General features: G+C 46.1%; 1 protein-coding gene across 3 annotated transcripts in view; it reads left to right on the top strand.

The window, feature by feature from the left end:
* The window catches only part of LOC138955380 (equilibrative nucleobase transporter 1-like), a 176,797-nt gene that overhangs the window by 99,256 nt on the left and 64,049 nt on the right, over positions 1-13,492 (top strand). For all 3 annotated transcript variants that reach the window (XM_070327009.1, XM_070327002.1, XM_070326996.1), the window contains exon 7: positions 8,963-9,157. In XM_070327009.1, the coding sequence (XP_070183110.1) occupies positions 8,963-9,157 (195 nt within the window). The remainder of the gene's footprint in view (positions 1-8,962; positions 9,158-13,492) is intronic.

Raw genomic sequence — 13,492 nt, forward strand, 5'->3', positions numbered from 1 at the left:
TGTTTGGAATGATTCGTACTATCTTATGTTACTATGATATCTTACGCAGTTGAAGCCCTGTACATGTACATTAAATTACATATTCTTACCGTAATTCTCATAAATGCATTGACCTCAATCTCACATGCTAGATGTCAACACTACTCAAATTACCTGCTCTTGTAAGGGTGGTAACCAAGCTAAAAACCAAACACCATAGCCGTTGCTATGCCCTGAACCCACTTGGTTACCCATAACCCACCGCGCACCACGTGAGCGCCGGCATCCGGAATAATTATTCTCGACTTTCGACGACACACGTACGACGTGCAGAATTTTGACTGTTCACTTGGCTTTCCCTAGCCCTCGTCTTTGTGATGATTCCGGCGCGTGGGAGCCTTTACCTATTCGCCTTGCTTTTGGTGAGACCTGTCCTTTTTGACTCACATGCGAAGCAAAAGTGAGTCTATGTACTCACCCGAGTCGTCCGTCCGTCCGTCCGGACGTCCGTCCGGAAAACTTTAACGTTGGATATTTCTTGGACACTATTCAGTCTATCATTACCAAATTTGGCAAGATGGTGTATGATGACAAGGCCCCAAAAAACATACATAGCATCTTGACCTTGCTTCAAGGTCAAGGTCGCAGGGGCCATAAATGTTGTCTAAAAAACAGCTATTTTTCACATTTTTCCCATTTTCTCTGAAGTTTTTGAGATTCAATACCTCACCTATATATGATATATAGGGCAAAGTAAGCCCCATCTTTTGATACCAGTTTGGTTTACCTTGCTTCAAGGTCAAGGTCACAGGAGCTCTTCAAAGTTGGATTGTATACATATTTTGAAGTGACCTTGACCCTGAACTATGGAAGATAACTGTTTCAAACTTAAAAATTATGTGGGGCACATGTTATGCTTTCATCATGAGACACATTTGGTCACATATGGTCAAGGTCACTTTGACCCTTATGAAATGTGACCAAAATAAGGTAGTGAACCACTAAAAGTGACCATATCTCATGGTAGAAAGAGCCAATAAGCACCATTGTACTTCCTATGTCTTGAATTAACAGCTTTGTGTTGCATGACCTTGGATGACCTTGACCTTGGGTCAAGGTCACATGTATTTTGGTAGGAAAAATGTGTAAAGCAGTTCTTAGTGTATGATGTCATTGCTAGGTTTAGTTATTTGACCTGGAGGTCAAGGTCATGTAAAGGTCAAGGTCAAGCATGTGAGTCGTATGGGCTTTGCCCTTCTTGTTGTTGAATTGATTTGTTGTGTTAGCTGCTTGTTTACAGCCGTGTTCGGCCTTTTAGCTTGTTCTTCAGCTTTGCACCGTGGTCTGGTGCAAATGGCCAGTTTGGTTCAGCCCGTTTTTTGCCTCTGGTGGCTCTGGGCTGTTCACGAGCACCCTCTCCTTTCAGGAGGGGGGGCCTGCTCCTTACCTGCCTCTAACCACTCTGATTACCTCCGGTACTTGTCAGTGCGTTACGCAGCCCCCCGCCAAAGGGGGGGGGGATAGGGGGGACGTTCCTGCTTCGCACCGTGGTCTGGTGCAAATGGCCAGTTTGGTTCAGCCCTTTCTGCCTCTGGTAGTACTGGGTTGTTCACGAGCACTCTCTCCGTAGGGAGAGGGGGCCTGCTCCTCGCCTGCCTCTGTCCGCTCACCTTGCTTTTAGCACAGCTGAGTCGGGCATGCAGCCCCCTTACTGTAAGGAAGGGGGAGTGGGGGGGCACGGTAAGTCACGGCCTGGGCTTGTTCCCACTCTGCCTCAATGGGGGCAGGGGGCTGTGTCAGCTTCCCACCCTTTCCCGCTCTCCGGGCAGGATCGGGTGGGGGCTGTATCAGCGACCCACCCTTTCTCGCCCACCGGGCAGGATCGGGTGGGGGCTGGAGCAACGTTCCACCCTTTCCCTCCCTCTGGGCTGGATCGGGTGGGCACTGTTGGACTGTCTTCACAGTCTGTGCCTCTATTGTCCTGGCCTGACAATCGCCCTCCTCCCCCATCGGGGTGGGTGAGCGGTGGGCTAGAGGACTACAGCAGGTGGACGGGTAGGGTCGGCCGTTTTCTCTCCCGTCTCTCACTCCGTCTTACCCTGGCCTCTGCCCACCCTTTTCCCGCCCACCGGGCAGGATTGGGTGGGAGATGTATCAGCGTCCCACCCTTTCCCGCCCGCTGGGTAGGATCGGGTGGGGGCTGGAGCAGCGTTCCACCCTTTCCCTCCCTCTGGGCTAGATCGGGTGGGCGCTGTTGGACTGTCTTCACAGCCTGTGCCTATATTGTCCTTGCCTGACAATCGCCCTCCTCCCCCATCGGGGTGGGTTAGCGGTGGGGCTACAGGACTACACCAGGTAGACGGTGGGGTAGGCCATTTTCGGTCCCTTCTCTCACGCCGTCTTACCCCTCTCGGAGGTCGTTTTCTGCTGTGACTGCCCACCTCCCTCCCCACTCGGGTAGTGACCAGCACGGTTGGCCTAGTGGTAAGGCGTCCGCCCCGTGATCGGGAGGTCGTGGGTTCGAACCCCGGCCGGGTCATACCTAAGACTTTAAAATTGGCAATCTAGTGGCTGCTCCGCCTGGCGTCTGGCATTATGGGGTTAGTGCTAGGACTGGTTGGTCCGGTGTCAGAATAATGTGACTGGGTGAGACATGAAGCCTGTGCTGCGACTTCTGTCTTGTGTGTGGCGCACGTTATAATGTCAAAGCAGCACCGCCCTGATATGGCCCTTCGTGGTCGGCTGGGCGTTAAGCAAACAAACAAACAAACAAACTCGGGTAATGGGGTGACTCAGTCTAGCCAAACGAGTTTTATTCACTGGGCCCAGTCAACCGCACAGCGGTCGGCGAACAATGGGCCTGCCTTGGCTTTGTTCGGTAGCCCCGTCCACCCTCCCTCTCGGCAGGGTGCTGTGCCTGCTTCTTCTTCTCTTCCCCTTTAGGGCAGGGGAGTGATGGTGTTTGGCAAGCGGGGTCGGAGCACGCTTTTGATTCTCCTGTCTCTCCTCCTTTGTGTGGTAACACATTGGATGGTGGCGACTCAGATTTTATCTGATGAAGAGGTTGAGTATGTAGCTTTGCCTACTGTGTTTAGGCAGGCTATGTGATAAGCGCCTTCAGTGGCAGCGGCTTATTTTCCGGAGGGGGTTGTTAATGCAGTCCAGGGTGTTTCTTTACCCCCTTCTGCTGCTGTTGACTTTCGGCCTTCACGGGTGGAATCACAATCTTTTAGTTTTGTGGAGTCTCCCGCCGTGGCTTACCTCATGTCACAACTTTTCCCTCTGCTAGCCGGGGCTGGCTTCGAGTGCCCAGACCACTTCTTGTCTCAGTTGGTGCAGAAGAAGGTGGACTGGAGCGTCTAGTCTATAAATTTTATTCAGACTTTTCATTTTCTAAGGGCAACGTTCCTGATTCCGCTGGAATTAGTTGCCTTGTTGCCCAAACATCCCTCAGCGAAAGAGGGAGGTCGACGCTGACTCTTCCGTCGCGATATAACCTTGAACGGTTGAAAACGACGTTAAACACCAATTAAGGAAAGAAAGAAAGACGCTGACTCTGCTCTCCCCTCTCTTGAGGAGATGGGTAGGCGTGATCTGTCAGACCTCTTCTTTACACTCGGACGCTTCTCTAATTAAAGAGAAAGCTCACAGCGGGCGGGCTTGGCTGTCCTCTCTCGGCTTTGCCTGTTGACAAAGAAAAGCTCACAGCGGGCGGGCTTGACTGACCGGTCTTGGTTTTGTCTCGTATCCCCGTTCTCCCTCCTTCTTGGCAGGGTGCGGAACCAAATACCCACCCCTCTCCCCCCTTGGGGCAGGTTAGCGGTGTGGTTTGATGGACAAACAAAGCTCGTTTTCACTCGCACTCCTGGCATGTATATCAATTGGAGTTTTAGTGCTGCCTTCCTCGTCTCCCCGCCTTAGTGTTTTGACATAGCGGCGGGTGGGGATTAGGACTCCGTTGTGCAGGAGAAAGAGTGGTAGCGCTGCCTACTGCTGGTAGGCTCGCTATGCAAGGGTGGCTGTTGGGGCAGCTTAATATTTCCCGGAGGGGGTGGAGGATTCAGAGCTTGGTATTTCTCTTCCCCCTCTCTGCCGCGGATGACCTTAGGTCTACGCGGGCTGACTCGCAATCTTATTGATTGCCTACCTCATGTCGCAGCTTTTGGCTTGACCCGCACCTCAGGGTAGTGGTCTCCAGCCTACACCTTTTCTGCTGCTTCATGCGCATGGTCCCGCTCCTACTGCTGCTAGCCTGTGGCTGGCTTCTAGGTTTGGGATACTTCGTTCTCACTTTTAGTGCGGAGGAAGATAGTTGGAATGTCAAGTTTCGGAATCTAATCCAGACTTTTTTGTTGCCACGGGCTAGCTTGCCTGTTCCAGCTGAACTAGTCTTGTTGCTTCACAAACAGACCATAGAGAGAGCGGGTGTTGTGGCAGTGTGCCCACACTGTCTTCACCTGGGTGATATCCCTCTTTTGCAGGGGTTTTGATGTCACACCTGCTACAGGAAGCAAGGGATAGGCATTTTTCGGGTTGTTTGTTATAACCTATTCGGAAGCCTCAGTCTTACTCTTCTTTCAGAGGGGTTTCGTTTCAGTGACTCCTACCTCTCCTCTCTGAAGGAGGGGAGCGGCATGGTCTGGAATGATCAGCTGTTGCTGATGTTTTACCCTGTGCTCTCACACGAGCCTGCCTTATTCGTCCCCAGCCCAAAGTTCTTCTACCTGGGCATGTCGTTTGACACTTTCTCTTGGAAGGTTCGTCCTTCACTGGAGAGAATAGGGAGGCTTTGTGCTCTTAGCACTGCCAGACTGGCATGACCGCAGACGTCTGCGAGGCCTTAGCCTCGATCCTCTGTCGGATGGATTCGATGGCCAGGCGGTTCCCTCTAGGGCTTTACCCTAGCTTTGCCCCCTCTGGACTTGGACCATGTCAGGGATGCGTCTCTGTCCTGATGAGGAGCCCACATGGGCAATCACAGTCTTGGGCTGTTTACGTAGACGCAACTCCTTTGGCATTTCAATTGCCTGGAGTTAGGAGCAGTAGCTCTCAGTCTACTAGCCTTTCTCTTTGGCTATATATGCACCATGTCCGTTTGCATACGGACAATACTTCTGTTGCTGTCTTTGTGGATGAGCAGGTAGGAGCAAGTTCTCTCTCTCTGGCAGACAGAGCTTATGGGATTCCGATTGGGTGCCTGTCACACCAAATCATTATCTCAGGTAATAAATAACTCCCCGGCCGGCTCAATAATCTGGCCGACTCGCTCAGCAGGACCTCTCAGGACTTGCACACGGGCTGGGCCTTCTGCATACAGGGCTGGAGTTTGTGCTGTTTGTGTTGCAGATCGTGGGTTATGACTCTGATCTGGGGGCATGAAGTACATAGGTCCTCCACTTTCTCTGTGATGCCCCTTATTGGCCTTCTTGGCCAATTCGTGTTTAGAGCAGGGGTGCAACTCCTTAGCGCCCCTCTCTCAATCCAGGTGGTTAATCACCTCTGTTTCTTATCGCAGCTACTCTGAAACAGATAGGCCTCTCTATCGTTGGTCATGGCGCTTTTGTGTGCATGATCAAAGGACCTTGTTTTAAGAGGTTTAGAGGCTTACCCCTCTTTGGGATTTGTTCTAGTTTTGGAATGGTTGCGTTCTTTGGCATTTTGAGCCCTTACTCTTGGCTCGTTTGCTAGACTTAACGCGTAGGACTTTGTTCCTCTTACTCTGGGCTCAGCCCTGAAGGTCAGTGAGACCCATGTACCATTGAGGTTACTGGAGAAGATAGCCTTGGAACATAACAATTCCGTTTTTTCACGGCTTTTCGGCCAGGTTTCTTTGGATCAGAAACCTGGTCAATCTCCTCTGGTATTTAATTCCCTCCTCTCGGGAGGATTCTCGCTCCGGGCGATTTGGATTTTCTAACTGTCTGGTTAGAGCTTTAAAATCCTTTCTAGCTTGTGCTAAGCAATTCGAACTAAGAGCCAAAAGCTCATGTTCTTATCTCTTTACACTTTAGGTGAAAGAGACTTTTCTGAATTGACTTTCACAAGAGGTGTTACTACTTTCATAGGACAGTCCTATGCGTGGTGCCCTATTGAACAAAAGGGGGGGGGGGGGCGGCGTTCAGTCCTCCTGCTTTCCTTTACAGGGGTTCAGGAGTCCAGAGCCGGGGGGGGGGGGGGGGGGGAGGAGTTCTTCTCTCTCTGTGTGGCATTCCAGTCGCTTAGGCGAAGTTTTGCCTTTTTCTCTTGGGAAGTCTAAGGACGTGTCCATTAAATTTTACCTCTTGGACATCTCCTGCTATTAACTTGTCGAGGCCTTTTCTTTGCCCTCGTTAGTTTCGGCAGGACAGGTTCTTTCAGGGACATAATTAAGTCCCTCCTCCTTTAGGAGCAATCTGCATTTATGAGAATTGCGGTAAGAATATGTAATTTAATCGAAAATTTCAATAATAAATTTTTATTTGATTAACATACTTACCCAATTCTCATAGTTAATACCCTCCCATCCATCCCCGCTACTTAATTTCCTACGGGATTTTGAGAAGTCGAGAATGATTATTCCGGATGCCGGCGCTCACGTGGTGCGCGGTGGGTTATGGGTAACCAAGTGGGTTCAGGGCATAGCAACGGCTATGGCGTCTGTTTTTTTTAGCTTGGTTACCACCCTTACAAGGGCAGGTAATTTGAGTAGTGTATCGACATCTAGCATGTGAGATTGAGGTCAATGCATTTATGAGAATTGGGTAAGTATATTAATCAAATGAAAATTTATTATTGAAATTTTCGATTTTTTTCAAATCAAGAGGAAACGCGCTCACATTTATACCTGAAAAGAGCCCCACGCTCAATGTCACATTTTAATATATTCGTCAGAACTCTTGTGCTTCTCAAAACTGTCGCGCTCATAGGACAGAGCCTGACCGAAGAATGCAGTAAAACGGAACTTGACAGGTGTGAAAAAAAACGTGCTCCCAACACAGTATACGGGTCAGTGGGGTGGCGTTACTGACGCTGGTTCGGGGTTAAAATGTATCCATTTTTGGTCGTATCATTCAAAAATGTATTAGGGTAGAGCAAAAACGATTAGGGATAGCACTTAACCCTTTTAACACAAGATAGTGCTAATCGCCTTGAACAACTTTTTTTCTTAAGCACTATCTAAAAGTTGCTTTGATATTTTTTTAAATAATTAAAAACGTCCTCCGCTAGCCACCCGGACAGACTATACCCACATCGGTTACATTACAAAGAAACAGAACACAAATCCCTCTCTCTAGTATTGTGCATGTTTCTTCTTCTCTGACTTGGTCAAAGTGTCCTCTCAGACTTGAAAGGTTGCGGTCTCATAGCTGAAAACTAGATCATTGACCGGGGTACTCCAAACTCTTGTTTTGCTATCTTGCGTTATGTAATTTCTACTGATGCAAGTGTGGAACGCATGAGCAGTAGAAAACAAGAGGATTTTGCGTCCATTTTGAGGGGTACCATGACAAAAAGCGCTTTATTTCAGCAATGCCTGAATAGATTGATTCGAAACTTTCAGGAGCTGAAGTCTACATACATGACTTACCCTGGGTGAAATTTTGGACCACTACATGTTTGTACTTAGATGTTATGCACTCTTCCGGAAAATGTTTTTAAACAGTCACAGGTTTGTGAATTTACATTCCAAAAATTCATGACTTTGCAAGCATACATACAAATGGTTGTTACAAGGACTGCCAAAGTTTCATTTGAGTATGACCACTGAAGGACATTTGCTGGCCATGTAAACACATGAGAAAAAAATGGAACGTTCAGGCTGATTGCTATTGACAGCGGTTATCGCTGAATGCCTCTCAAAACATGCTGCGGTCACGGATGACTGGACATGGCTGTTGCACTGCAATCCTCCAAAAATATTTGATCGTGTTTACAGGACTAGGAAACGTAAACGATTGATTGTTATTATATGAAAGTTTGGCAGTATTTGTAACATGTATTTGTCTGTACGCATGCAAAGTCATGATTATTTTTATTGTAAACCTTCAAAACTTATGACACATTTTAAAACATTTTCCGGAAGATTGCTTATCATCTCAACAAATATCTGTAACGATGTGAAACTTTACCAGACGTACGTCTCTTATGTAGACTTAAGATCCTGAAAGTTTTGAATCAATCCATTTTGGCATTGCTGAAATATAGCGCTTTTTGTCATGGTACCCCTCAAAATGGACGCAAAAACCTCTTGTTTTGTACTGCTCAAGCGCTCAACACCTGCATCAGTAGAACTGACATAACACAAGAGATACCCAAGACACCAACACAAAACTACCTGTTCTGAATAGATAAATGATTTAGCTTTCTTCTTGTTTGTAAACGTTGCCAAGTTAAGCCTATTCTGAATTTTTGTCGATTTTTCAATTGGTACCTGACGTTATTGTCAGGTCGATTTTGGGGGTACCCTCACTTCGGCGGCGGTCACATGATACCTACAACAGAAATCTTTGATCCGAAAAGTGTGCCAGGTAGCCAAAGTGAAGGGCCTTTAATGGCACATAAAGTTTGAATGAAAATTAACACGGCAATGAATGTTTTAGTTGGGGTACGAAAATGGGTACAATAATTTTTTGGCTCAGTTTATAATAGTAATTTGGTCCACTTGATGTCTTTTTAAGTATGAATACGATTCCTGACTTGAACTGAAGTTTTGTTTTGAGCATATTTGAATATATTCAGAAGACCACATTCATGAACAGGGCTGTTAATAATTTGATCTGTTTGCTTGTTTGATTATTTTGAGAGAAAAAGTTTAACTGTACAGCCATTGAGAGAATTGAAGGATTGTTGCAATCCCTGTATCCCTGTAGTACATTGTATTGTTGTCTCAGTAAAGAAAATGGTCATCTCATAGACGAAGGGGGAAAAAAAAGGCCTATTTTTAACCAGAAATGTACTATTTATCTGATCAACAACTGAATACAGATGTGATTCCATTTTTCAGAAACTGAAATTGAAAAGGAACCGAAGGAAGAAACCAAGTGCAAGGGGAAGAAACTACCACCCATCAAATCTTGCATTATGTCTCCAACATACTATCTGCATGTTATCTGGCTGTCCATTCTACAGCTGCGCTTCTATTATTTCTTGGGTTCACTGAATGCTTGGCTCAACAGCATGTTAAACACAAAAGAAGAAGGTGAGCTTGCGAGTAATTTTACCCAGTCTTTCATTAGAAATGTAAGCTCTGCAAAAAAAAAAAAAAAATTGCAACATTTCGCCGTATTTTGTACGCTTAATTATCTAAAATACAATCAGTAGGCTTATTGGAAAAAAAATACGACGCGAAAAATTCCTAGACTACTTTTTTTTCACATGCGCATCCCGAAGCCGATCCAGTATTTTGACACAACCGTTTTGCAGCTCTCGTGGCATGTCCATGATCAAATGCCGCGATATGCAACTACGCGTTTGTTTGAATCAATACATTCTCCGCAGAATCGTGTCAGTGAAACGGTTTTACAACAACATCATACATCAGAAATGCATAATATTTGGCACAAGGACACACATGACTTACATCTACAATCATATAGAATGATTTTTGACTCACATGCGAAGCAAAAGTGAGTCTATGTACTCACCCGAGTCGTCCGTCCGTCCGTCCGGAAAACTTTAACGTTGGATATTTCTTGGACACTATTCAGTCTATCAGTACCAAATTTGGCAAGATGGTGTATGATGACAAGGCCCCAAAAAACATACATAGCATCTTGACCTTGCTTCAAGGTCAAGGTCGCAGGGGCCATAAATGTTGCCTAAAAAACAGCTATTTTTCATATTTTTCCCATTTTCTCTGAAGTTTTTGAGATTCAATACCTCACCTATATATGATATATAGGGCAAAGTAAGCCCCATCTTTCGATACCAGTTTGGTTTACCTTGCTTCAAGGTCAAGGTCACAGGAGCTCTTCAAAGTTGGATTGTATACATATTTTGAAGTGACCTTGACCCTGAACTATGGAAGATAACTGTTTCAAACTTAAAAATTATGTGGGGCACATGTTATGCTTTCATCATGAGACACATTCGGTCACATATGATCAAGGTCAAGGTCACTTTGACCCTTATGAAATGTGACCAAAATAAGGTAGTGAACCACTAAAAGTGACCATATCTCATGGTAGAAAGAGCCAATAAGCACCATTGTACTTCCTATGTCTTGAATTAACAGCTTTGTGTTGCATGACCTTGGATGACCTGGTCAAGGTCACATGTATTTTGGTAGGAAAAATGTGTAAAGCATGTGAGTCGTATGGGCTTTGCCCTTCTTGTTTTAATTTTTACTGAAGACTACAGTTGAATTTATATTAATTTTTGTAATAAGGATGAATGAATTTCTAACCGCATATTCATTAATCCTTATTTCAAAAATTAATTTAAATTTAACTGTTGTCTTATGTCAAAAAATCGTTCTATATGATTGCAGATATAAGTCATGTGTATCTTTGTGCCAAATATTATGCATGTCTGATGTATGATGTTGCTGTAAAACCGTTTTCTAGTGTGAAGGGGGTGGAGTGGAAGGGGTGCTCAGGTTAGGAAGCATTCACATAGAGACGCCAAGTCAGGGGTTGCAGTAACGTGACTTTTATTTAACATATACCAGAAGGCAGTGTAGTTAAACTCCTCAAAGTATAGCACAACTCTTGCAGAACTCGTCGGAACTTCCCTCCGATGAAAACTGGTCACATAGCTGATAAAAAAAAAAGAACTAAAACACTTTTTCCAACACACACTAAAGTTCTCTTCACTTGCTCCTCTGCCAAAGTAAGTTAATAATGGTTCAACTACACTCCCTGCATTAACACAGCAACACAGTCATCGTTCAATCAAAAGTTGAACAACACAAATCAAAATTCACAACCTCTCGCTACAAAAATCACACCGGGTACTGAACTACCCCACACTATCATCTAGGATTTGCGCACATCCCTTTTTTAAACAATCAACCAATTAGGGACCAGTATTTAGACACACCCACCATTAGCTACAACACACAACGATCCTAATGGCAGACACTAGCATCAATGGGTCAGGGGGAGATAATTAGAAAGGGACTGAAAGAGGGGGACAATTAAATTATAAAGGATCGGGAATTCTTTACTCTATCTTTGGTGACTGAGTGCACCTTGTCACACTAGAAATCCAATATGGTGCTGTTTATGCCAGTTTCCATAGCAACGGCAGTCTATGTCCTTTAGTACTCACAAATGTTTCATTTCTTTTTATAAGTCACTTCAATAACTACCCAGAAAACTAAGTTCTTCCGTGTATTCTCCAAGTTTAATTTTGGTAATGTTAGTGCCTCACATTGCCTTAAGTTCAAGTTAAGATCAATAAGTAGGAAATCAATTCTGCTTCTTCTGCATTCGATATTTATGGCCGTCATATCGTCAGATCGGTGGCTGCCATGAAGTCCGCAGTATTCAGCAGTTCGGCAGCGGGTCCCCAGAGCTTGGTGCCCAGGCTGGTGTCTGCTGGCCCGTAGTGCTGGCGTGCTGTGCTGTCTCCAGGTGTGGGCAGGTCTGTAGAATGTGCTCAGGGGTTTGCTCCTCTGAACCGCACTCACATTGGGCTGTGTCACGGAGTGCCAGTCTCTTGAGGTGTTTGTTCAGTCCACAGTGACCAGTGCGCAGGCGAAGAATGGTGGTCTGGCTCCTTCTGTCCAACGAGTTGTTCTGGTCTTTCTGTGGGCTGTAGTTGTTCTTTTTCTTCCATTCAGTGTTTGACTTCCGTTTCAGAAAGGTCTTGGCTTTAGTACTCACATGTACTCACAGGAAGTGGAGATTTGGAATTGGGGAAGACTTGCTCCTTCCTTTGCGAGCCTGTTTGCGCTCTCATTTCCGGCAACACCGACATGCGCAGGAATCCATTGGAGCACGACCTGGTTGTTGTGGCGAAGGGTGCTGAGGCGTTCATGGAGTAGCCTGGTGGGGAGGTCAGTAGGCCCAGACATAAGAGACTGGAGAGCAGACAGGGAGTCGGTGAGCAGCACTATGTTCTGTTGTTGGCAGCCTTGTCCTAGGAGGTGCTCAGTGGCAGTAGTGAGGGCATGAACTTCTGCTCTATAGTTAGAGCTGAAGTCACCAGCTGGCATGGAGAGGGAGAAAGTGGTCCCATCAGGATGACGAAAGTAAGCACCACTGCCTCCATTCCTGACAGCTTGATCTGCAGATCCGTCTGTATAGGCCTGCGTCCAAGTGCTGCTGGGATAGCGGTCTTGGAGCATCTTCAATGTGAGAGCTTTCTGGAGTGCTGGTGCCTGTGTTCCCTTTGCTGCCATTCCTGGTATGTCTGTTTTGATTTCTGGAAGGGTCTTCCTTGGAGCCCAGACAGGTGGTGTGAGCCTTTCACATTGCCTGGGGTCTTTTTCCAGAATGTCTGCGTGTACTTTGCTGATGTCCTTCATTTGATGCTTTAGGCTCTTTCTTTTTAGACGGTTCTTGGTGCCTTGCTGAAGTTTTTCATGGAGTGGATGTATAGTCAACCTCTTCAGTTTTTGGCTCACGTAAGTGTAGCCTATGCGATGGTAAACTCTGTCTGTCTGTGCGTGTGTGTGTGTGTGTGTGATAGAAACTTTAACATTTGAAGACGTCACATTATGGCGTAAGAGGGTTAGACGTCACGCGAAGGAATTACTGAAAGTCTCGGTCATTGTTATTTTGAGCGGGCCGAGACTAGTTGGCAGTCGTGTCCCTGTAAGTAGGCTACACATGCAGACAGACAGATCTAGATCTAGTGTCTCGCTTTCTTGCACAGTGTCACCTATGCTTACTGTGTGTGTGTGTGTGTGTGTGACGGAGTGATTGAGTTTGTGTTACTGTTTGTCGATTTCTTACGTGAGCCTTGAAGGCTTCGCCTCTTGTTCTCCTTGGAGAGCAGTTTTGCACTCCCGTCTGGTTTCCAGTGGTTGAAGGTCAACCGCTTTCTTCATTTCCTGGATTGGTGTGCTCTACATGTCCATGTTTTGCACTCTTGTCAAGCTTTGACTTGTTTGTTTTGGAGGCAGTGTTCCATGTTGTGGAGGCATATTCGACAGCGTGTGTCTAGGGTTACTCCTAGAAAAGTTGGCGTTTCAACCAGTGGAACAGCGTCGTTCTTCAGTTTCAGTGAGACCTTTTCCTTGGAAGTGGAGAGGGAGAGGAGTGTGCTGACAGTCTTGGTTAAGTTGAGCTGGAGTGCCCAGTCTTCAGTCCAACTGCATACTTTGTCAATGGTGTTCTGCATGCTGTATGCAGCTGTTGTTGCATGTTCCTCGGCACACCATACTGCAAAATCATCTGCATGCAGGATGTTTTAGACATGCTTTGGCACTGTGGTTGTAATGTCATTGATGTAGACGAGAAAGAGGATTGGGGAAATGACTCCACCTTGGGGAACGCCCTCTCTCAACCTGAATAGGTTGCTCCGTCTACCTTCACTCTTGCTGTCATATTGAAGAGGAAGTCTTTCAGCCACTTGTACATCTTGC

The sequence above is a fragment of the Littorina saxatilis genome, linkage group LG2 (genome assembly GCF_037325665.1).
Source record: "Littorina saxatilis isolate snail1 linkage group LG2, US_GU_Lsax_2.0, whole genome shotgun sequence".
Classification (NCBI taxonomy): domain Eukaryota; kingdom Metazoa; phylum Mollusca; class Gastropoda; order Littorinimorpha; family Littorinidae; genus Littorina; species Littorina saxatilis.